General features: G+C 34.4%; 1 protein-coding gene across 3 annotated transcripts in view; it reads left to right on the plus strand.

The window, feature by feature from the left end:
* Positions 1–4,266: 4,266 nt before the first annotated feature.
* The window catches only part of NUCB2 (nucleobindin 2), a 48,372-nt gene continuing 27,807 nt past the window's right edge, over positions 4,267–24,831 (plus strand). For all 3 annotated transcript variants that reach the window (XR_014018540.1, XM_081264559.1, XM_081264560.1), the window contains exons 1-4: positions 4,267–4,405; positions 16,243–16,386; positions 17,140–17,247; positions 18,616–18,742. Coding sequence is in view for 2 of the 3 variants with exons in the window: in XM_081264559.1 (XP_081120685.1) it covers positions 4,400–4,405; positions 16,243–16,386; positions 17,140–17,247; positions 18,616–18,742 (385 nt within the window). In the remaining variant the exon portion in view is untranslated. The remainder of the gene's footprint in view (positions 4,406–16,242; positions 16,387–17,139; positions 17,248–18,615; positions 18,743–24,831) is intronic.

The raw sequence follows: 24,831 nt of genomic DNA on the forward strand, positions 1-24,831 counted from the left end.
GGGATGAGAAGGATGGTACTTCCTTGTTGCACCTGCTAAATATTAACTCAGTGAGCAAATGTGGTTATTGTGGTTGGTGCTGGCAGCGGTCTTGGCAATTATTTTACAGTGTCAGAAGAGGTGGAGGGGGAGAAAATGAGAACGAACATGGATCTTTAGTCTAATTTTTGGGAGACAACCTCTTGAGATTCTGTGTTCACTAAACTACTACACTGGATAATTAATGTACCTTTTGACAATAGAATTGGTGCTACCATCTAAAGCCTTTTATTAAGGCTCTGTTAAATCCATGGATGAATATGGACACTAAACCAAATTTTACCTGGCTTAAAAAAAAGACAGGGGTCAGGGGCCGGTTAAATGCACATATTTCTTTTTCTTTTCTTTTTTTTAATGCTGTCTTTTTATTTTTTTTTTTAAGTTTTTTAGTTATAGTTGGACACAATATCTTTATTTTGTTTATTTATTTTTATGTGGAGCTGAGGATCGAACCCAGGGCCTCACACCTGAGAGGCAAGCGCTCTACCACTGAGCTACAACCCCAGCCCTAAATGCATATATTTCTAATAGTTTTGTTTGAAGGAGACTCTTGGTTTTCCCTATAGGAAAGTAAAAAAAAAAAAAAAAAAAAAAAAAATTGACAGTTGCTTGAAAAGATTGGCTAAAAGCTGTATGAGACTAGTGGTATTTTGCTCCAATAACCTATCTTTTACTACCTATTTAAATTATTTGTTTCTTAAGGTTTTCCATGGTGGATTCCATTAAATAATTGGACTCTGGTAATATCCAAATTCTTGCATTTTTGTCTGTCATAGAAATTGCATCAGGATTCATCCTGATTTAAGCCAAGTGTGAGTTCTTGTTTTATAAAATTTGAACAAGTTTAACAAACATTAGACAAATAAATGTTTCAACAGATGCTCCTTAGTTAATAGGGTAAAAAATTAAATCATTTAGAAAATAGAAGTAAAACCTCAAGTAATATTATTCTTTTTATTATGGTGAACATGGAAACTTCTTTTTCTCATCTTGATCTTTAAATTCTCTCCAATCTGGTTCACATTCCTAATGTGAATAATTTCTGTCTCCTTGTGGTTATTCGTGCTGTTCTTCTGCTATCCTGATTTTACCCATCTTCTAAGGGTGTGTTTATCTTTCTCTGCTTTCCCAAGATACTAATTATTTATATGACACATTTTACACATTTTCTCAGCATGCTTTTTGTCAGTTGTATTTTGCTCAGTAAATACCATTTGAAATGAAATCACAATTAAGGGGGCTGGGTTGTGGCTCAGTGGTAGAGTGCTCGCCTAGCATTCACAAGGCACTGGGTTTAATCCTCAGCACCACATAAATGTAAAGTAAAGATATTGTGTCCACCTAGAGCTAAAAAATAAATATTTAAAAAAAGAAGAAATCATAATTAAGGCAATTAGGGTAATTTGCAAAATACTAGCTTTTAATTATGGGCATTAATATATGGTATCAGCAACGTGAGCAATTCAGTTATCTTTTTGTTTTAGTATATGAAGTATATCTCTGTAGATATACTAAATTAATTTTGTATAATTTAAAATAATATATATTAAATACATATTAAACTGTGTTCCAATTTCTAAGGATCCTTTTGATGGCTGGGGCGTATAAAACACCCTTTTGAGTAGGTGGCTGGAAGAATCAAGTGTAAGATTTTGGAATGTATTGAAAATAATCTTTAAAGTGGATAATTTTTTAAGTGTTGTGAATAAATATAATAGACAAATAACTTTTTCAATATAATTTACAGTTTAGAAAAAGAAAAAATTTGCTTTTTTATGTTTAATATGTGAAATCAGTTTATAGACTTTAAAAAACAGGGTCCAAATAAGGTAAAATAACTTACTCAAGAAAAATTATCAATCACTTTGATAATTTTCAATCTAAAAGTTATTGAAATCTACAATATGGTGAAAAGTCTACTTAATTAGAATTTCTTGGCCAGATACCAGTCCTTGTTCTGCTAGATTATCTTAGGCAAGTCAGTTAACTTCTTTGTGCTTTTATAACCTTTTATAAAGGTGGAAAGTGAACTGGATTACCTCTGAAAACATTTCTGGACTCAGAATTCTCTTATTCTAAAATTTGCAAACAACTTAATGGAAATTGAGATAGCACTTCCATGCCTTCATTTTTTGGCAGAGCTTTTTGACATTGTATTTTAGTTATCTGAAGTACAGTATATGTAAATGTTGAGGACATTGTAATTTAAAAAATTAAGTGATTTATTAAGTGTTAATTAAGTGATACTGATATCAACAGTATATATTCATAAACTTATTTCTAAGAATACTGTAAACCATTGCTAAGATTGGGAAAAAAAGGAGATATATGATAGTTTCCTTGATTGATGTCCTTTTAACAGATACGGACATCAGAAACACTAAGATCTATACTGATGTCTCCATCAAGGAAGGGGCTGAAGTCCAGCTCAGCTGGTCATACACCTGATATTTTATTTCGAATCACACTTTCTATCTGACTCTCATTTTCAAAGTGGGAAATGGAGGTGAGCAACAGGTTATATTGTCACTGCTGGCATGGAGAAACTCAGACACCATTTAGTTTTCCTCACTCCACCCCTTTTTACTGTCAGAATTGACACATTAAAAAGCAGCAACCCTGGTTTCCTGACTCAGGGCAGTGCCTTTGGAAAAAAAACAACAAAAACCTAGGCCTCTCATTCCAGCTTGATTTTAATGGCTTGGAGGAAGAGACTGTTCCATTGTTGTTGGATGTGTTCCTTCTATTGGCTTTGTAGCTGCATTGGAGCTTTGGTTATAGCAATGCTCAGAGAAAAGCTCTAATGAGGCATTTCAAAAATGTTTTGTGATTGTCAAACTGATATTGCCTTTTAAATTCTATAATTTGGGTATTTTCAGAACAGATTTTCATATATATGTATATTTCATTTTCAAGACAATAAGGGCATTAATATTTATTGAGCATATACTATTGTCGTATACTATACTGGTTATTTTATGTTCTTATTTCCACCTCATCAATAAACCTGTAAAGAAGTATCAGTTCAGTTTCATAGATAGGAATATCAAGACTCAGAAGACCAAAAGAGGGTTGGAGATGTAGCTCAGTAGTAGAGCTCATGTGTAAGGCCTAGGGCTCAATCCCTAGCACTTAAAACAAGTATCTCACAAATAAATGGGAAAGGTTAGGATTCAATCTGTTTTTTTGTTGTTGTTGTTTATTTTTTTTTAATCATGCTGTATTAGAAAAGGCCATATACCTTTACAAAATACATTATGCATATTATCATAGATAGTTTCATATTAAATTGCCATGTAAAAAAGAAATATATGTGTTGTTCAAATTTGAAACTATTGTTATTTGCTTGTTTTCTTTACAGACCACTTAGAAATAATTGATCATGTTCACCAATGAGTTTGCACACAAGCTGTCTTGTATTATGTAGTAGGGTTTCAAAAAAGAGTTAGAATTTTATTGTCTCATTACTGTGGTAGACTGGGATCAAGGTTAGTTATTTTAAAGTATTGTAAAAGTAAAGGAAGATTCCAGTTAAGTATTTAACAGAAGTTACCTTATATCTTAAAGTGTTATTGCTGAGAAAATTAAAAGCTTAATCTGAATTCCTCTTAGTTATTTAAAAGAGGAGCAATAGATTAATTCTAAATAAGGAAGAGGGGTGGGAGGAAAAGAGGGGGGGCAGGGGATTAGCAAGGATGGTGGAATGTGATGGTCATCATTATACAAAGTACATGTATGAAGACTTGAATTGGGTGTCAACATACCTTATAATATACAAACAGAGATATGAAAAATTGTGGTACATATGTGTATTGAGAATTGTAATGCAAAAAACCCAAAGTACATGTATAATGTCATAAATTGTCATGAACATACTTTATATACAGAGATACGAAAAATTGTTCTCTATATGTGTAATAAGAATTGTAATGCATTCCACTGTTGTTGTGTATTTAAAAAAATAATAAAATCAATAAAAAGAGGAGCAATATAGTAAAATATGGGCACGCAAATCAAATGGTCTTTGATTCTGTTTATTTTAATGTATCTCCCTTCCCTACTGGAATATGATATAATTTAGTCTCTTTCACATCATGAAAATTTGGTACGTTTTCTTTTCATGCTGTGACAAATTTATATGCTGTCATTTGCCTTTACCACCACTATAATATGGTTAAATTTATGATTATATTTAATTTGTCTTTTTTTTCTCATTTAGAACCTAAGAGTCAGTTTTTAGTGAAAAAAATTTGGGCCAGGAGCCAAGATCCACCTCTTCACTAACTTGATATTAAACATCTTACCTTTCTGGATCTCAGTTGCCTCATCTGTAAAAAGGACATAAAAATTGTTTAGCTGTATGAAGGTAAGTGCTCAGTTAAGACTTGCCTTTGTTGGCAAACAAAAACTACCACCACTACCAACAATAATAAAACACAGATAGGACAAAACCCCAAATAGGCTTCCTGGTAGTTTAAACCCACAATGTTTTTTTTTTTCTCATTTGAAATAATTCTTGAAGTAGACAGTCTAGGACAGGCATAATGACTTTATTAAGTCGTAAGAGACCTAATCTCCTACCAATTCTTTGATCTGCTTTCCCTAAATTGTGAGTCTGTTTTTCACAGTCTAAGATAGCTATCAGCCTCTGACCATCACAGCCAAGATACAGGCAGGAAGACAAAGGTAATGAAGGATGTCTCTTCTCTCTTTCAGGAGACTTCCTGAACAAAGCTCAGGCTGCAAGAAAGCTGAGGAAGGGAGAAAAATATACATGAGGTAGGAACAGAGATTTTTCAAGGAAAGAGATAGATTAGTTCCAGCTTTTCTATTTTTTTTTTGTTTTTGGTGTTGCCAGGGATTGAACCCAGGGCTCTGTCCATGCTAAGCAAGTGCCCTACCATTAAGCTACATCCTCAACTCTTTTGTTTTCTTTTCACTTACTTACCTATGACCATTCTTTTTAACCCCTTCCAGGATATCTTGCCCCACAATTAAAACAGGGATCTCCCACCCCTCCCTCTCAAATAAACTTAATCTGGTTAACTACTGGAGTGAATCTATAGCTAAGAAATCTGCCTCTGTTTATGAATGGGAGTTTTGATTTGTCCTTTTAGGACCTGGATAGGTAGGGAAATTGTTTTGTATCTATTGGATACTAGGAGAAGATTAAGAACTCATAATAACTTTGTAATTATGCCTGAGGCTCTGATGCCTTTGGGATCATTGATTCCATGCTATCTTGAAATGATCTCTTTAAAAATTTTTTAAATATACCTACTTATTTTTTTTGTCCTACTTAGTTGTACATGACAGCAAAATACATTTCAATTCATCATACACAAATGGAGCATAACATTTCAATTCTCTAGTTGTACACCTTGTAAAGATGCACCATTAATGCAATCATACATGTATCTAGGGTAATGATGTCCATCTCATTCTACCATCTTTCCTACCCTCCTAATCCCACTCCATCCTCCCCTTTGCCCAATCCAAAGATCCTCCATTCTTCCCATGCTCACCCCCACCCCCTCATCATAAATCAGCATCTACTAATCAGAGAAAACATTTGGTACAATATCTTTATTTTATATTTATGTGATGCTGAGGAACGAACGCAGTGCCTTGTGCATGCTAGGCGAGCACTCTACCGCTGAGCCACAAACCCAGCCCCAGGCCTTTAGTTTTTTTGAGGTTGACTTACTTTGCTTAGCATAATATTCTCCAGCTCCATCCATTTACCTGCAAATACCACAATTTTATTCTCTTTTAAGGCTGAGTAATATTCCATTGTGTATATATTCCACAGTTTCTTTATCCATTCATCTATTGATGAGCATCTAGGTTGGTTCCACAGTTTAGCTCCTATGAATTCAGCTGCTATAAATACTGATGTGACTATGTTACTATAGTATGCTATTTTAAGTCCTTTGAGTATAAACCGAGGAGTAGGATAGCTGAGTCAAATGGTGGTTTCATTCAAAGTTTTCTGAGGAATCTCCACACTGCTTTCAAAAGTGGTTGCACCAATTTGCAGTCTCACCAGCAATGTATGAGTGTACCTTTTCCCCTACATCCTCTCCAACACCTATTATTGCTTGTATTCTTGATAACTGCCATGCTGACTGGGGTAAGATGAATCTTAGAGTAGTGTTAATTTGCATTTCTCTAATTACTAAAGATGTTGAACACTTTTTCATGTATTTGTTGATTACATGTATATCTTTTTCTAAGAAGTGTTTGTTCCTTAGCCCATTTATTAATTGGATTATTTGGGTTTTTTTGGTATTAAGTTTTTTGAGTTCTTTATATATCCTAGAGATTAGTACTCTATCTGATGTGCATGTGGTAAAAATTTGCTCCCATACTGTAGGCTCTCTCTTTACTTCAATGATTGTGTCTGTTGCTGAGAAGAAGCTTTTTGTTTAAATATATGTCTTTATTTTACTTTAGTGTTTCTGAGGATTGAATCCAGTGCCTCACACATGCCACATGAACGTTCTACTTCTGAGCCACAACTTCAGCCCAAGAAGAAGCTTTTTAATTTGAATCCATCCCATTTATTGATTCTTGATTTTATTCCTTGTGCTTTAGGAGTCTTGTTAAGGAAGTCGGGGCCCAATGAAGATTTGGGTCTACTTTTTCCTTCTATTAGGTGCAGGGTCTCTGGTCTAATTCCTAGGTCCTTGATGCACTTTGAGTTGAGTTTTGTGAATGGTGAGAGATAGAGGTTTAATTTCATATTGCTACATATGGATTTCCAGTTTTCCAAGCATCATTGTTGAAGAGGTTATCCTTTCTCCAATGTATATTTTTGGCACCTTTGTCTAGTATGAGAAAACTGTGTTTATGTTGGTTGGTCTCTGTGTCTTCTCTTCTGTGCCATTCATTGGTCTACATATCTATTTTGGTGCCAATACCATGCTGTTTTTGTTACTATTGCTCTGTAGTATAGTGGAAGGTCTGGTATTGTGATGCCTCCTGCTTTACTTTTCTTGCTAAGAATTGCTTTGGCTATTCTGGTCTCTTATTTTTCCAAATAAATTTCATGATTGCTTTTTCTAGTTCTATGAAGAATATCATTGGGATTTTAATAGGAATTGCATTAAATCTGTATAACAGTTTTGGTAGTATGGCCATTTTGACAATATTAACTCTGCCTATCCAAGAGCATGGGGGATCTTTCCATCTTCTAAGATGTTCTTCAATGAATTGATCTCTTGATTTAGAATCTCACATCATCCTACTTTAGAGAGGAAATAATCAGCCTATCCATATTTGGATTAGTCAGTCTACTGTTTCAGCCTAGTTTAGCTCAGTGTCTCCTCTTGAAGTCTGAGTCTTATGGAAACACAGGGTGATAAAAGACAGGAGAAGAAGGCCAGTCTTAATGATTGGAAAATGGAAGAAAAGTAGGTTAGTCCCACTTCTTCCCATTGTTTCTCTTTATCACTCATTTCTCCTTTTTTTGTATGGATATTTTTGTCTTTTCCAGTTCATAAAGATGACATATAACCCTGTTTCTGACACCTTTGGCATTATGTTGGTATTTAAAGAGATTTTTTAAAATACATTTTTAGTTGTTGACAGACCTTTATTTTGTCTGTTTATTTATATGCGGTGCTGAGAATTGAACCCAGTGCTTCACACATGCTAGGCAAGCCCCCAACCCCTAAAGAGATTTTTGTCATTACTTTTCTACCTAATATACTTCAACACTTTCTATTTCTTTTGTTATGACAGCAGGTGACATTTGAAGAGACTTTATTAAGAAATAGAGTAAAGGTTTAAGTTAATTATCCTTATTATGTCTAGAATAAACACTGAAAGATTAAAACTAGTAGAAGGAAAAAGTATATTTAAAACATTCTCCTTTAATAAAAAAAGATAAAAGAAAAGATGAGACAATAAAAAATAAATATTAAAGAGACAGGATAAATAGAAAGCCCTAAAGAAGATGGTAGATTTTGAATTTAAGATAGAATACCTGCATTTCATTGATTCTAAGACCTCATTGATACTAAGATATACCATCGTATGCTATAGAAAAAAATCCTGCCAAACTATGACATTGTGCTTTATTACTTACAATATGCTTACTGAAAAAGTTTTATTTTACTTTTTTTTTTCATCCCTAGGGATTGAACCCTGGGATGCTTTATCATTAAACTACATTCCCAGAGTTTTGTATTATTTTATTTTGAGACAGAGTCTTGCTAAGTTATTGAGGCTGGTCTTGAGCTTGAGATCTTCCTGCCTCAGCCTCCCAAGTACCTGGTATTACAGGTGTGTGCCACCATACCTGGTTTTTTCGTTTTTAAAAATGTATGTAATAACATTGTTGGGAAATTATTTTGCAGTTTAAAATTTAACATAGCAGCGACTTTTGGCCATAGGTATTTATGATGCATTACAGTGATAGCTGTTTTATAACCCATTCTCTTATATAAATCTCTTTTGTAGCTTTAGCATTAGTGTATTATTTTGAAGTATTCTAAAATAGCATCAGAATTTTGTCGTCATTTCCTATTGACTCAACTCAGCTTTCTCCCCAGTTAAATTACATGTTGTTGGAAGTTCTGCAGCTTTTGCTTAGTACTATTAGGAAGTTTTTGACAAATTGACATTTGCCTTAATGTTTTATAAATTGGTCAAATCAAGTTCATGTTCCTTGAAATTTTTTTGGAGGCATTGTCAGTTTCTGTTGGCTGCCTTTGCATTGTTTGGCTGCTAATAGGTAATTCTGTTGCTCTAACAAAATGTAACATGGCATCATCTACTTCACGTATCTTTTTTTTTTTTTTTTTTTTTTTTTTTTTTGGTGTGTGTGTGTGTGTTGTGCTAGGGACTGAACCCAGGGCCTTGTGTATGTGAGGCAAGCATTCTACCACCTGAGCTATATCCTCAGTCCTACTTTGGGTATCTTTCTGTCTAGAGTTTAGTAAAGCACTTACTTCTTCCTTTATGAGAAAAAATAAAATTATTATTCTAACATCAAACATTTCTTTCACCAATTTGAGTGCTTCATTTCTGAACTTACAAAATAACTTTTCATTTTAATATCAAAATATAGTTTAATCTTCTTGGGAAGATATTTAAAGTAATAATAAGGAACTACTGATAATGCAGAAATTCTGAAGTTAGGACAGTAAGAATAAATTTGATAAAAAATTTATGCATATGTAATGCATATTGTTGTTGGTACTTGACCAAATACAATTTTATTTGTTGTTGTTGTTTGAAGTATTGGGGATGGTACCCAGGGCTTAGTGTGTACAAGGGAAGCCTCAACAACTGAGCTATATCCCCACATCTTTTTAAATTTTATTTTGAGACAGGTCTTACTAATTTGCCTGGGCTAGCTTCGAACTTGTAATTCTCCTGACTCAGCCACCCAAATGCCTGTGATTATAGGCATATGCCACTGTGCCCAGCTTCAATCACAATTTTAATGTTCCAGTCATTGAAAGATACTCCCTGATTCCTGAAATGTTAAAATGAGAAATTGTGCATTTTAGGATGGATTAAGCACAGAATAAGTAATTTAATTAAATGTAAACAGAGAAAATACTCCACTTAGAAGGCAGAGATTGTCACCTTAGTATATGTGTGTATGTTTGCATGTGTACATATGTACATGTATATATATATTCACACAGTATTCAAAAGAAAAACTGGTTTCACTATATTAGTAACAACTAATATAGACCTTAAGGCAAGTTGGGATATGAAGGCCACTCACATATGATAAAACATTAAATCTAAGGCTAGAAAGTATAACATTTATATATATCTAATATTTAAATAAAATTGACAAAATCATAAGGAAAACCAGAAAAGTCCAAAATAATAATGTAAGATTTTCACATATTTGTCTAGTAATGGTGAAACAAGGAGACAAAAATCATTAAGAATATAGAAAAATTAAATGATTGTGAAGCATGAATTGTATTTTTTGATCTTCACATTAAAATTTTTTCAGCTTGAAGTTTTTGCTCTATTTTTTAAATTCATTTTTTATTTTTTTTTTACTTTTTATTTTTTACCTTTTTAAATACACAACAGCGGAATGCATTACAATTCTTATTATACAAATAGAGCACAATTTTTTGTATCTTTGTATATAGAGTATGTTCATGCCAATTCATGCCTTTATACATGTACTTTGTTTTTTTTTTTTTTGCATTACAATTCTTTTTTTCTTTTTAAGAGAGAGAGAGAATTTTTTTTTAATATTTATATTTTAGTTTTCAGCGGATACAACATCTTTGTTTTGTATGTGGTGCTGAGGATCAAACCTGGGCCGCATGCATGCCAGGCGAGCGCTCTACCGCTTGAGCCACATCCCCAGCCCCATGCATTACAATTCTTAATACACATATGTACCAAAATTTTTCATATCTCTGTTTGTATATAAAGTGGGTTGACACCCAGTTCGTGTCTTCATACATGTACTTTGGATAATGATGTCCATCACATTCCACCATCCTTGCTAATCCCCTGCCTTCTCCCTATCCCTCCCTCCCCTCTCCCCTTCTTCCCTACCTAGAATTCATCTATTCCTCCCATGTTCCCCCTCCCTAACCCACTAAGAGTCAGCCTCCTTATATCAGAGAAAACATTCGGCATTTGTTTTTTTGGGATTGGCTAACTTCACTTAGCATTGTCTTCTCTAGCGCCATCCATTTACCTGCAAATGCCACGATTTTCTTTTCTTTTATTGCTGAGTAAAATTCCATTGTGTATATATACCACATTTTTAAAAATCCATTCATCCACTGAAGGGCATCTAGGTTGGCTCTGCAGTTTAGCTATTGTGAATTGTGCTGCTATAAACATTGATGTGGCTGTGTCCCTGTAGTATGCTGTTTTTAAGTCCTTTGGGTATAGTCTGAGGAGAGGGATAGCTGAGTCAAGTGGAACCACCATTTATTCCTTTTTTTAAAGTTGGAATATAATTCATACAATTCCCTTGCTTTTAGTATAATTGTAGGGTTTTTCAACCATCTCCACTATCTAATTTTAGAACATTTTCATCACCCCCCCAAAAGAAATCCTGTATCCATTAGCATTTATTTCTTATTTCCCCCTTTCCTACCAATAGTTCTAAGCAATCAGTAATCTAATTTCTTCCTCTATGAACTTACCTATTTTGGGCATTTCATACCAATTGAGTCATATAAGTCTTCTTGCTCTTGGCTGTATTTGTTATTTATTCTGTTGTATTTGACTTTAAAACAAACAATTTTCTCCTTTAAAATCAGTCTTTTGTCCTGAAATTATCAAAATATGAAATAGCCTTTGATTTTGAAACAGCAGTACCAATTCAATGCAAGTCTGACAACCTCTAAACCTAAGCTTTGTTTCTACTCCACCAAGAAGGTCTAAGTTTGATGAGAGGGTATAATGTTTCACAACCTGTTTCCAAAGGGTGAAACTTTCTTGGCTTTACTTCTTTTTGTCATTGTATCCCCAAAGGAATTTTCCTTGAAAGTTGATTTTTGTTATGTTACAATTAATGTTCCCATCTCAACTCCTACATCTGTTTCTTCCTTTGCCTATGTATTTTACACTTGCCAATGTTTAGTTTAAAGGCATTTATTGATCTTACAAATTAATAATTTAAAATTATTGGGCTGGGGATGTGGCTCAAGCCGTAGCGCGCTCGCCTGGCATGTGTGCGGCCTGGGTTCGATCCTCAGCACCACATACAAAGATGTTGTATCCGCCGAAAACTAAAAAATAAATATTAAAAAAATTCTCTCTCTCTCTCTCTCTCTCTCTCTCTCTTTAAAAAATAAAATAATTGGTGTGAATATAAGCAACTTTATTAGTACTTTATTAGTATTTCTGAATACATAATAGAAAAGATCTATACTTAAGAAAATAGGTACTAGAATTTAAGCACTTAACAAATACTGAGGTTAAGTGAAATTCTCTAATTTAACAAATTCTTTGTTTTTAAAATGAGAAAACTAAAGTGGAGAAAGTCAATTGACTCACCTGTGATGACATAGTAAATAAGCGATGCAGCTAGAATTAGAAAGTACATAATAAAACTTAATTCTGCCTTATTGTTAGGTATAAAAGTAATTTTCTGGTGACTGTGGTGGTACATATCTATAGTCCCAGCTACTCTGGAGGCTAAGACAGGAGGATCACAAGTTTGAGGTTACCCTGGGTAACTTACACCCTGCAGCAAAATAAGAAATAAAAAGGTATGGGGATGTAACTCAGTGGTAGAGCACTTGCCTACTATACCTAGAGGCCCTGGGTTTAATCCCTGTTGAACACACACACACACACACACACACACACACATACATACATCAGACATTTCCAATTCCTTAAGGATCCAACATTTCTTTTTGACATAAGTATTCTCCTTGTCTCTCATTATAAGTATTAGAAAGAGGGAAGGCAGTATGTTATAGGGCAGTACTTTTGAAACTTTAGCAGGCATTATAATCATCCACAGGCTTGTTAAAAGACAGATTGTGGGGCCTACAGCCTAGAGTCTCTGATTTGGGTCTGGAGTAATCCTTGAGAGTTTGCATTTCTAGCAATTTCCCAGGTGATACTGGTGGTACTGGCCTGGGAACCCCACACGTTGAGAACCGAGGCTTAAAAGTATCTTTGGCTTTGGCATTAGTCACTCTCAAGTTTAAATTGTCTCTATGACTAACTGCTCTATGACTTAGATCAAGCTTTTTAAGCAGTGAGGTTTCTTTTACTTTAAAATGGGGGTGATAATAGTTATTTTACAGTGTTGTCATAAGACTTAAATGAGTTAATATAAAAAAATGTTTAATTGTCCTGCTTGGTACATAGGAAACACTAAATAGATGGTTGTTACTGTTACTTATAATAAACATGAGGATCAATCAGTGTTTATGAATCATAAATTCTGTCAGTGTTTTCGATTAGAGAGATTCTTTGTTTTGTCACTTTGAGATATTGCCAGGAGACATACATAGTTATATATACAAGCACATCTCTCTCTTGACTTGTCTTCTTATTTATGGTAGATGTGGCAGAAGAGTGAGAAAAAGCAAAAGGGACAACAACAGATGGGAGGATGTGGAAAAATCAGAACCCTCTTATATTACTGATGGGAGTGTAAAATAGTACATCCACTTTGGAAAACAGTTGGCAGGTCCTCAAAAAGTTAAACACACAGAGTTATGAAATTTATCCAGCAATTCTATTCCTAAAGGTATATAATCAAAAGAATTGAAAACATACTAATATAATAGCTTGAACACTAATGTTCACTGAGGAATTATTTTAAAACATCCTGAAAGTAGAAACAACCTAAATGTCCATCAACTGATGAATGGATAAACAATTGTGTTATATCCATACCATGGAATATCTGTTGAGCTCTAAAAAGGGATGAAGTCCTGATACATGTTACAGGATGCTTGAACCCTGAAAGCATACTGCTAAATGACAAATGCCAGACAAAATACAAAAGGCTATGTATTGTACAATTCCATTTATATGAAATGTCCAGAATAGGCAAATATATATACACAGAAAATAGATTATGAGACAGGAGGATCACAAGTTCAAAGCCAGCCTCAGCAAAAGCAAGGTGCTAAGCAACTCAGTGAGACCCTGTCTCTAAATAAAATACAAAATAGGGCTGGGGGATGTGGCTCAGTGGTTGAGTGCTCCTGAGTTCAATCCCTAGTACCAAAAAATAAAATAGTAGATTAGTAGCTACCCAGGGAGTAGGGGAAAAGGGAATTGGGAGTGATTCTTATTGAGTATAGGTTTTCTTTTGGGGGGTGATGAAATGTTTGAAAATTAGTAACAATGGTCGCATATCCTTGTAAATACACTAAAAAAAAAAAAAAAAAAAGAAAGAAAGCCTGAGTTGTATCACTTAAAAGGGTAAATTTCATGGTCTATGAGTTATATCTCAAAAACACCAAAACCAAAACACACACCTATGTATGTGGGCATAAAGCATGAATGAGAAATAAACCTTTATTGTCATAAAAAATAATTCTGGGGAAGAGGAGGTGATTCATAGTGGTTAGTCTATGCCACAAATAAACCATTCTAAGCTCTGTAAGTTTTACAAAAATGAAAACCTATTTAGCATCATGGAGCCAATCATTCATCATGAAAAACATTTACTTACAACAATCAAGCTTGAGGAACCAGTGTCCTAGAGAAGATAAATCCTAAGCTTCACTATACATAGGAATCACTGGAAAATTTGTTGGAAGATTCCTGAGCCCCATCCCTGAGGCTTTGGGTAGAGCCTGAGAATTGGTATTCCTGACAGTCAGCTCCAGGGGGCTTCTGATCTGAGAGGCTGGAGAACTAAACTCTGAGTAGCATCTTCATAGATTAGACAAATTCTGCAAGTTTTGTGCCATGTGAAGTTTATCTCAATACAGATGCTAAAAATTGCTATAGAAATTGCTGAAATGTGAGTCTTAATGGTTTTGTTAATGAAAATACAATGTACTATAAAGGCAATCTGTTTGATTATTAATTTCTTCATTTGTAAAATGAGTCACTTTCCCTCAGTGTATTTAGTGAGTACCATCTAGGGTGTGGTATGAAAATGAGGTTATTTATTCTTTTCTTTTCTTTTTGATACTGAGGATTGAACCCAGGGATGCTTTACCACTGAGCTACACCCCAAGTTTTATTTATTTGTTTTTTAGTTTTGAGACAGGATCTCAATAAATTGCTGGGGCCTTGGTAACTTGATGAGGATAGCCTTGAACTTGTAACCCTCTTGCCTCAGCCTCCCAAATTGCTGGGATTACAGGTGTGTGGCACAATGCCTGACTAGGGTTTTGTATTCTTTTCCAAATTGTGACCTATATAAGAATGTGTTACCCTAAAAAAAAATGAAAAAGAAAAAAGGAAAGTCTATGACTAGTTAAGTTTGAGAGACTCTAAGTTAAATAATGCATATTCCAGATTGTTTAAACTATATAATAAATGTATCTTTTTTATTTTTGCTGAGGATCAAATGGAGGGCCTCACATATGCCAGGCAAGTGCTTTACCACTGAACTACACCCTCAGGATATTACTATTGACTTGAACACTATCATAAGTTTATATGTATAAAATCAATTGAATATGAGACATTTATTCTAATTTTTGTAGTAGACTTCTGGAGTTACAGAGATCCTAGTGGAATGAATAAATAAAATTTGAATATTGTGAGACTAACAATGTTAGTATTGTTATTTTGTTTCAGCCTCATTATATTCTACTTGATATTTTATTGACCTATTTATTTGAAAACTTATTGACCAAAAAGATCTTTACCAAATGATTATTGGTTGTGACAGAATAATTTAATAAGGTTAAAAGAATATTTGTGGTTAGTTATTTATCTCTCTTAATCAACAGATGTTCATAGAGCAATTTATTTTTAAAATTAGGTTGAAACTAAATTAAGCTATACAGAAATAATTTTGGCTCCCAATATTTTAATTGGGGAAAAGTGATTTTATTCCTTCTTTTCTCATTTTGAGCTGTTTTTTTTTAAAAAAAAAAAATTGGGTTCCTCAGTACCATCTTTACTTGGAGATTTTTTTTTTTTTTTATAATAAGCCAAATGTTTTCTTATGTAGTTTGAACTTTAAATTTTTTGTCCTATCTTTTTAATTTTGATTAAAAATATCTCTCCCCTGATTTTCTTTAGTAATCTATTTTAAGTATTATTTTTGACAAGTTATAATCTATTTTTTAAAAATATTTATTTTTTAGTTGTAGGTGGACACACAATCTTTATTTCATTTTTTTTAAAGAAAGAGTGAGAGAGAGGGAGAGAGAGAGAGAGAGAGAGAATTTTTAATATTTATTTTTTAGTATTTGGCGGACCCAACATCTTTGTTTGTATGTGATGCTGAGGATCGAACCCGGGCCGCACGCATGCCAGGCGAGCGTGCTACCGCTTGAGCCACATCCCCAGCCCTTTATTTCATTTTTATGTGATGCTGAGGATCGAATCCAGTGCCTCACATGTGCTAGGCGAGCACGCTACCACCGAGCCACAAGCCCAGCCCAAGTTACAATCTATTTTTATTCCTTTTCTAGAATTTTTTTGTTGTATTAATAAGTCTTTCAGATTGAATGTTATTAATGTGACATTGGGAATTCCATATGTAGTTTTAAAACACCTTTTTAGGACCTGACTATAACTCTTTCTGTATTTCAGATGAGGTGGAGGACCAGCCTACAACAGTATTATTTTCTCTCAGCTACATGTCTACTAATCACTCTTGAAGCTGTCCCTATAGACATCGACAAGACAAAAGTACAAAACACTCAACCTGTGGAAAGTGCAAAGATAGAACCACCAGTAAGTGAAGTGGGCGGAATTATAACTAAATTAATTATATCTAACTGAAGTAAAATGGAAACATTATAACTAAAATATTGCAAATATTCATTACTTATAAAATTGGACCTTTAGCCTGTATTTCTGAAATAGCAATAAAAAGAGTATGTGACAGGCATAGGCTGTTTAACATTAGCCAGTGTTTATTTAATGCAATTAGTACATAGAAGAATTAATCAATACATTTCAATCTAGAACTAACTAGCTAAGAAAATACTGTTATATTCAAAGGAGAGACAGATGGCAATGAGAAGAAACCAGTTCATATTACTGGTTAAATCTTCCTTGTTTAAACCATATAATAAATGTATCTTTATGTTATAATAACATGATATTGGTTCAGATACAAAAGTCTAAGAAATCCAGCTTTTTAACCTTAATAATTAAAACTATCAGAATAGATATTTCTTAGTGCCATTTTGCTGGAAATTGCTTCTTAAAGATTGATATCTTTAAGATGAGCACACTTGTACATGCCTGGAATCCCAGGAGGATTGCAAGTTCAAGGCCAGCCTCAGCAACTTAATGAGGGCTTAAGCAATTTAGTGGGACCCTGTCTCAAAATAGAAAATAAAAAAGTGGTATGGATGTAGCTCAGTAATAGTGCATCCCTGGGTTAAATCCCCATTCCCCCTGCCACTCCAGAAAAAAAAAAGATTGATTCAAACATGGAAAAACTTTCAGAAGCATTACCATTTGTTTTTTAATTTGAAGGATACTGGACTTTATTATGATGAATATCTTAAGCAGGTGATTGATGTGCTGGAAACAGATAAACATTTCAGAGAAAAGCTCCAGAAAGCAGACATAGAAGAAATAAAGGTAAATGTAACTAAATACTTATTTAAAAAACATTTAAGCATATCAGACTCTGAGCTAAATGCTGGGGATACAAAGATGAGACTTTTCCTAGCCCTTAAGGAACACTTAGGGGAAAATCACATCCAGAAACAGATTATCTGGATGGATAGATGGATAAATGGATGTTGCATTATATAGAGGTAGAGGACAGACACATAATCCAATATGAAGCAGTGGGGAAAGGCCAGAAGTCATTCTTGGTAGATAGTATATATGCCAGAAATCAAAGAAATACCTGGAAAAAAGACAGACTGGACGGTATCCTAGGCAAAAGCACAAGGGTACAAAGACAAGAAGTACCTAGAAAAATGGAAGTAGTACCTATTCCTGAATCCCAGAGTGGGAAATGGAATCCATGAATGGCCAAAATATGAAGTTGGAAATAGTCATGGGTCAGATCTTGTATATCAGATGAAGGGGCTTGGATCATGACTTGAGGATAGTGGGAAGCTATTCAAAGGTGTAAGACAGGACCCCTCCCCCCACTCCGGGGGACATGGTCCTTGGTCATGTGCAGAGAGCCCTTCCTCCTGGGAAATGGGGTGTGGCTGGATTGCTAGACTTACAAGCGCTCACTTCAGTTCATTTTTCCATTTGTGGGTAACATGGTGCTAAACAATTGATAAAGGGCTTGCTTCTGGGTTGGGGTTTTCTGTATGGGAAAGCAGCTTTCTTGCTTTCATCTATTGAAAGTCAACCTCTTAACATAAGGATTTGAAAAATAAAAGAATGAAACCCTATATGCAAATGTTATGCTATTTGAATAAGAGATTTAAAAATCCAAGGATTTTGGTATCCATTTAGGTCCTGGAGTCAGTCCCCCATGGATACTAAGGAAGAACTGTCCTGTTTTCTTTATTCATCCATTAGTTGATGAACATTTGAATTGTTTATATTTCTTTTGGTTCACATGAATAATGCTTCTATGAACATTTATGTTCAAGTTATTGTGTTAATATGTTTTCAATCCTCTTATGTGTACCTAGGAATAGAATTGATGGCTCATATGATAACTCTGCTTTTAATTTTTTGAGGACCTTCCAGACTTATTTTCCAAAGTGGCTGCACCATTTTACAGTTCAATTTTTTGAGTTTCTACTTTGTGCTTTAAATATACTTTCCTAAATTATGTGATTTTTTTAGACATATTGATTTTTAGAATTACAAACTGAATCTCTTCTGAGATGCTTTTTGATTATAATTAGGTGAGTTTATCTCAACTAATCAAAGTGTTTATCACTAATTATTATAACCCTCTTTTAAATATGTTACATATGGTCTAAAAACTGAATGTAATAGATAAAGCTAATTTATTAATTTTGTTGATAGAGTGGGAGGCTAAGCAAAGAGCTGGATTTAGTAAGTCACCATGTGAGGACAAAACTTGATGAACTGAAAAGGCAAGAAGTAGGAAGGTTAAGAATGCTAATTAAAGCTAAATTGGATTCTCTTCAAGGTAAGTGTTAGAAGGTAGGAAAATTTCAGTATTTGGTTGTTGAGGTCAGTTTACATGAGACATGTCATGTTCTTCTTGTCAAAATTATATGTATTGATTTGACATCTCATAAATTTTAAGATTTAATTTAATTTTTTGAATAGATAGTATATCATTCAAAAAATTCAAATGAAGACCCATGCAGTGGTACATACTATAATCCCCGCTATTTGGGAGTTTGAGGCAGGAGGATTATAAATGCAGCCAGCCTTTTCAATTTAACCATACCCTTTCACAAAATAATTTTTTTAAAAGAAAGGGCTGGGATGTGGAGCAGTGGTAGAACACTTGTAAGGCACTGGGTTCAATTCCCAGGACCACAAAAACAAATAAATATGAAAATTCAAATTATTAGCTTTAAATTATTTTATCAATAGAAAGAACAAAAAGTAATGTATTAAGCCACTGACTTAAAAGAAGAAAAGCATCACATTCCACCTCCCATGCTCCCCCTCCCCCACCACACTGTGAGTCACTTTATATCAGAGAAAATATTTGGCATTTGTTTTTTTGGGATTGACTAACTTCACTTGCCATTCATTATCTTCTCCAGTGCCATCCATTTACCTGCAAATGCCATGATTTTTTCTCTTTTATTGATGAGTAATATTCCATTGTGTATATATGCCACATTTTTTTTTTTTTATCCATTCACCTACTGAAGGGCATCTAGGTTGGTTCCACAGTTTAGCTATTGTGAATTGTGCTGCTATAAACATTGATGTGGCTGTGTCCCTATAGTATGCTGTTTTTAAATCTTTTGGGTATAGATCGAAGAGAGGGATAGCTGGGTCAAATGTCGTTCCATTCCCAGTTTTCCAAGGAATCTCCATACTGCTTTCCATATTGGCTGCAACAATTTGCAGTCCCACCAGCAATGTATGAGTGTACCTTTTTCCCCACATCCTCACCAACACTTATTGCTGTTTGTCTTCTTAATAGCTGCCATTCCGACTGGAGTGAGATGATATCTTAGAGGAGTTTTGATTTGCATTTCTCTAATTGCTAGAGATGATGAACATTTTTTCATATATTTATTGATTGTATATCCTCTTCTGAGAAGTGTCTGTTCAGATCATTGGCCCATTTATTGATTGGGTTTTTGTTTTTTTGTTGTTGTTTAGCTTTTTGAGTTCTTTATATATCCTAGAGATTAGTGCTGTATCTGACGGGTGAGGGGTAAAAATTTGCTCCCAAGATGTAGGCTCTCTATTCATCTCACAGATTGTTTCTTTTGCCTAGAAGAAACTTTTTAGTTTGAATCCATCCCATTTATTGATTCTTGCTTTTAATTCTTGTGCTATATAATATTGTCTTATTAAAGAAGTTGGGGCCTAATCCCACATGATGAAGATTAGGGCCTACTTTTTCCTTCTGTTAGATGCAGCATCTGTGGTTTAATTCCCAGGTCCTTGATCCACTTAAGTTTTGTGCATGGTGAGAGATGGGGCTTTAATTTCATTTTGTTGCATATAGATTTCCAGTTTTCCCATTACCATTTGTTGAAGAGGCTATGTTTTCTCCAATGCATGTTTTTCGTACCTTTGTCTAATATAAGGTAATTGTAATTTTGTGGGTTAGTCTCTGTGTCCTCTATTCTGTACCATTGGTCTACCAGTCTGTTTTGGTGCCAATACCATGCTGTTTTTGTTACTGTTGCTCTGTAGTATAGTTTAAGGTCTGGTATAGGGATGCCACCTGCTTCACTCTTCCTGCTAAGGATTACTTTAGCTATTCTGGGTCTCTTATTTTTCCAGATGAATTTCATGATTGCTTTTTTTCTATTTCTATGAGGAATGCCATTGGTATTTTGATCGGAATTGCATTAAATCTGTATAGTGCTTTTGATAGTATGGTCATTTTGATAATATTAATTCTGCCTATCCAAGAGCACGGTAGATCTTTCCATCTTCTAAGGTCTTCTTTGATTTCTTTTTTTAGGATTCTATAATTTTCATTGTATAGATCTTTCACTTCTTTTGTTGATTCCCAAGTATTTTATTTTTTTTGAGGCTATTGTAAATGGGGTAGTTTTCCTCATTTCCCACTCAGAGGATTTGTCACTCATATACAGAAATGCCTTTGATTTAGCGGTGGGTGTTGATTTTATATCTTGCTACTTTGCTGAATTCATTTATTAGTTCTGGAAGTTTTCTGGTGGAGCTTTTTGGGTCTTCTATAGAATCATATCGTCAGCAAATAGTGCTAATTTAAATTCTTATTTTCCTATATGTATCCCTTTAATTTCTTTCGTCTAATTGCTCTGGCCAGCGTTTCAAGAACTATGTTAAATAGAAGTGGTGAAAGAGGGCATCCCTACCCTGTTGTGAATTGTGCTGCTATAAACATTGTTGATGGACATCATTATCCAAAGTACACGTATGAAGACATGAATTGATGTGAACATACTTTATATACAACCAGAGATGTGAAAAATTATGCTCTATATATGTAACAAGAAATGTAATGCAAAAAAAAAGAGGAAGAGCAACATCAAAGGAAACCAAAAGAAAATCTAATTAGAATAATATCACATATGGAATAGAACAATTGTCAGAGAGCTAACCCTACAAAAATCACCAGGCCCTCATGGGCACGGTGGTGCATGCCTGTAATCCCAGTGACTCTAGAGGCGAGACAGGAGGGTTGCAAGTTTGAGCAATTTTGTAAGACCCTATCTCAAATGAAAAATAAAAAGAACTGGGGATGTTGCTCAGTGTTAAAACTTGCCTGGGTTCAATCCCTAGTACTAAAAAACAAAAAACCAAACAAGAAATAACTATACAGTTTTCATAAAGGAATTCAAACCATTAAAAATCAGATTATCAATGCTCTCTAAACTATTGTTAAGCACTGAAAAAGAAAGCTTCCATATTCTTGTTCTGTATTGATACCAAAACCAAAGTTATTGTATCACAAAAATAAAATCTTGGGCTGGGGATAAAGCTCAGTTGGAAGAGTGCTTGCCTCGAATGCACAAGGCCCTGGTTTAATTCCCAGCACCATAAAAAATGAAAACCCCTAATCTTTTCTTTCTTTTAGTTTTGTGGCACGGATGATCAAATCCAGGGCCTGTGTAAGTGAGGAAAATGCTTCACCACAGGTATACCCTAAGCTCAATAACATAGTCTTACAGCAAGTAAATTTATTTTAGGAATACAAATTTGACTTACTATTAGGAAATCTAATACTATAAACCATTTGAATGAACCTAAAGAGAAAAAAATGTTTAAAATATTGATGTAGCTATTCTTCTATTCTGCATCAAAATATGTGTATATGAGTCAAATATTTAAATGTAAAAAAATAAAATTTCAAAAGTAGTAGGTGACAAAATAGGTGAATTTCATTTATTATCTCAGAATGGCCTTTCTAATTATGAGTCAAAATCAGAGGGCTAGATTTGGCCAATGTGAGATCCTTCAAGCTGGTTCATGTGTCCTGTGACATGCCCCCATATGTTGGTTGTGCTCTTCTGGTGGTTGATTGTGGTTAATAAACACATTTGTCTGTGTGTGTGTGTGTGTGTGTGTGTGTGTGTGTGTGTGAGAGAGAGAGAGAGAGAGAGAGAGAGAGAGATAGATAGATATTGACTCCAGGGGTGGTTTACCACTGAGCTACATCCCCAGTCTGATTTGTTTATTTATTTATATAGGGTCTCACTGAATTGCCAAGGCTAGCCTTGAATTTGTAATTCTCAGACCCCAACCTCCCAAGTTGCTGAGATTACAGGTGTGTGCCACCACACCTGGCTTGGAATAGTGGTTCATAAACTTAAGATTGCATAAGAGTCACTTGGCAAGCTTGTTAAAAATACAGAGATTCTGATGTGACTTAGGAAATTTATGAATTTTCTCATTGATTCATAATTTATGAGTTAAAATTTCTGATAATTTAAAGAAGAACTTACAGGATTTTTCGGGGGAGGTGATTTTTGAAGTAGGTATTGCATTCACATGGTTTAAAATTAGAAAGCATAAGAAAGTACAGAGTAGCAATCTATCTGGTATTTTTTGTTCCCTATAACTTCCTACTGTCCTCTAATACCGTCCTTGTCCTTGAGGTTCTTTATTCTTACAGAAACAAACATAAAAAAAAGTAAGTTTATTTATTTAACCATACTGGGGATTTAACTCAGGGTACTGGGCACACTAGGCCAGTGCTTTACTGCTGTATTATATCCCTTTTTAAAATATTTTATTTTTGAGCCAGTGTCTTGCTAAATTGCTCAGTTTATCCTTAAACTTGTGATTCTACTGCCTCAGTCTTCTGGAATTATAGGCATTCCCACTGTACCTGGATAAAGGTTCTTTTTATATAAAAGGTAGCAGACAGGGATTTGGAGCTCAATGGTAGAGTGCTTGCCAAGCATATAAGAAGCCCTGGGTTTGATCCCCAGCATCACATAAATAAACAAACCAAAAACCCCCCAAAGATGGCATACAGTACACATTTTGTGTACTGTTTTCCTTTTTTGAAACATTTTGAAGATATTTCTGTTTTAGTACATGGAGACCATCTTTACTTTTTTTTTTTTTAACAGCTGCATAGAATTTCATTATATGGATACATTTAACCAGGCCTGTTATTATTATTTTTTTTGGTAGCACTGGGGATTGAACCTAGGGTCTCATGCATGCTGGGCAAATACTCTACCGCTAAGCTACATCCTTAGCCTTCCTTTTTTTTTTTTTTTTATGTTGAGAAAGAGTCTCACTGAATTTCCCAGCCTCAGCCTTCTGAGTGGTGGGATTACAGGTGTGGACCATCACACCTGGCACCAGGTCCCTATTGATGGACATGTGGGTTATTTCTAGTGATTAATCTTGTATGTTCCATATAAGATATCTGTAGGATAATTTTCCCACAGTGAAATAGCTAAATAAAAAGATATGTATGTTTGTAATTTTGATAGCTGTTCCTACTATTACCTCCATGGAAGTTGAGCCAGTATATATACCCACTAGCAATAATTCTGAATTTTGCAGTTCCGTTAGATGGTTTATTTTATTTTTTATTTAGTTGTAGATGGACACAATATCTTTATTTTATTTATTTATTTTTTTTATGTGGTGCTGAGGATCGAACCCAAGGCCTCACACATGCAAGGCGAGCACTCTACCGCTGAGCCATAACCCAAGCTCCTGTTATATGGTTTAATAGTGTAGTTTAAGTGTGTATTTCTCTTATTTTGAGTGAGGTTAGGCATCTTTTCATGTTTCACTGTCTGGCTATATTTTTTTAGGGGTAAGTCCTTTAACAAATTTTTTCTTTATGAGTAAAACTCCTAATACAGTGCCATACTAGAGATTCAGTGAAAGCTTGACTGAACTACATCTTTCTGACATAACAATATGTTCCAGGTTTATCTTTTACTTACCCTTTTCTAAGCCCTAAATCAGCCATTTCTCTGAGGAGCCCTGTTTTCCTCCCTACCTCCACTACTGGGAATTGAATCCAGGGGCACTCCTCCACGGAACTACACCCCCCCCTTTTTTTTTTGAGACAGGGTCTTACTAAGTTGCCTAGGCTAGCCTTGAACTTTTGATCCTCATGTCTTAGCTTTCCAAGCTGCTAGGATTACAGGAGTGCACTGCTGTGTCTGGTGCCCTGGTTCTTTTAAATGGGGAATAATATTATAGATCAAAGGCCAGCAATAGTATTTTCCTTGTTACTGGAATGTATTTTTCTTGTACTTTCATCAGATGTAGGAAATATATACATGTCTCCACACGCATGCATATACATGTGAAACAAATGCAATATACATGTTGCATGTACATATTTTAGAAATCCTGAGTTCACATATAGTACTAATTCCTATCCATTTCACAGACTTTTTTCATGTATTTGTATATTCCTTCTTCCTAAGTGAAAACCCTGATTTCCAACGTCAATGCATGACCCAATCAGTTATACAATTGAAATAATCCAGAGTCACTTTACCAGTTCATTTTGTAACTTGTCTTTAAAAATTTATTTCAAAGAATACATTTGTTGGTTCTTTAAAAATGTCATAATTTGAATGAATTTACTTAAATTAAATTTTT

The sequence above is a fragment of the Spermophilus citellus genome (assembly GCF_964194105.1).
Source record: "Spermophilus citellus genome assembly, chromosome: 2".
In the NCBI taxonomy this organism is placed as follows: Eukaryota; Metazoa; Chordata; class Mammalia; order Rodentia; family Sciuridae; genus Spermophilus; species Spermophilus citellus.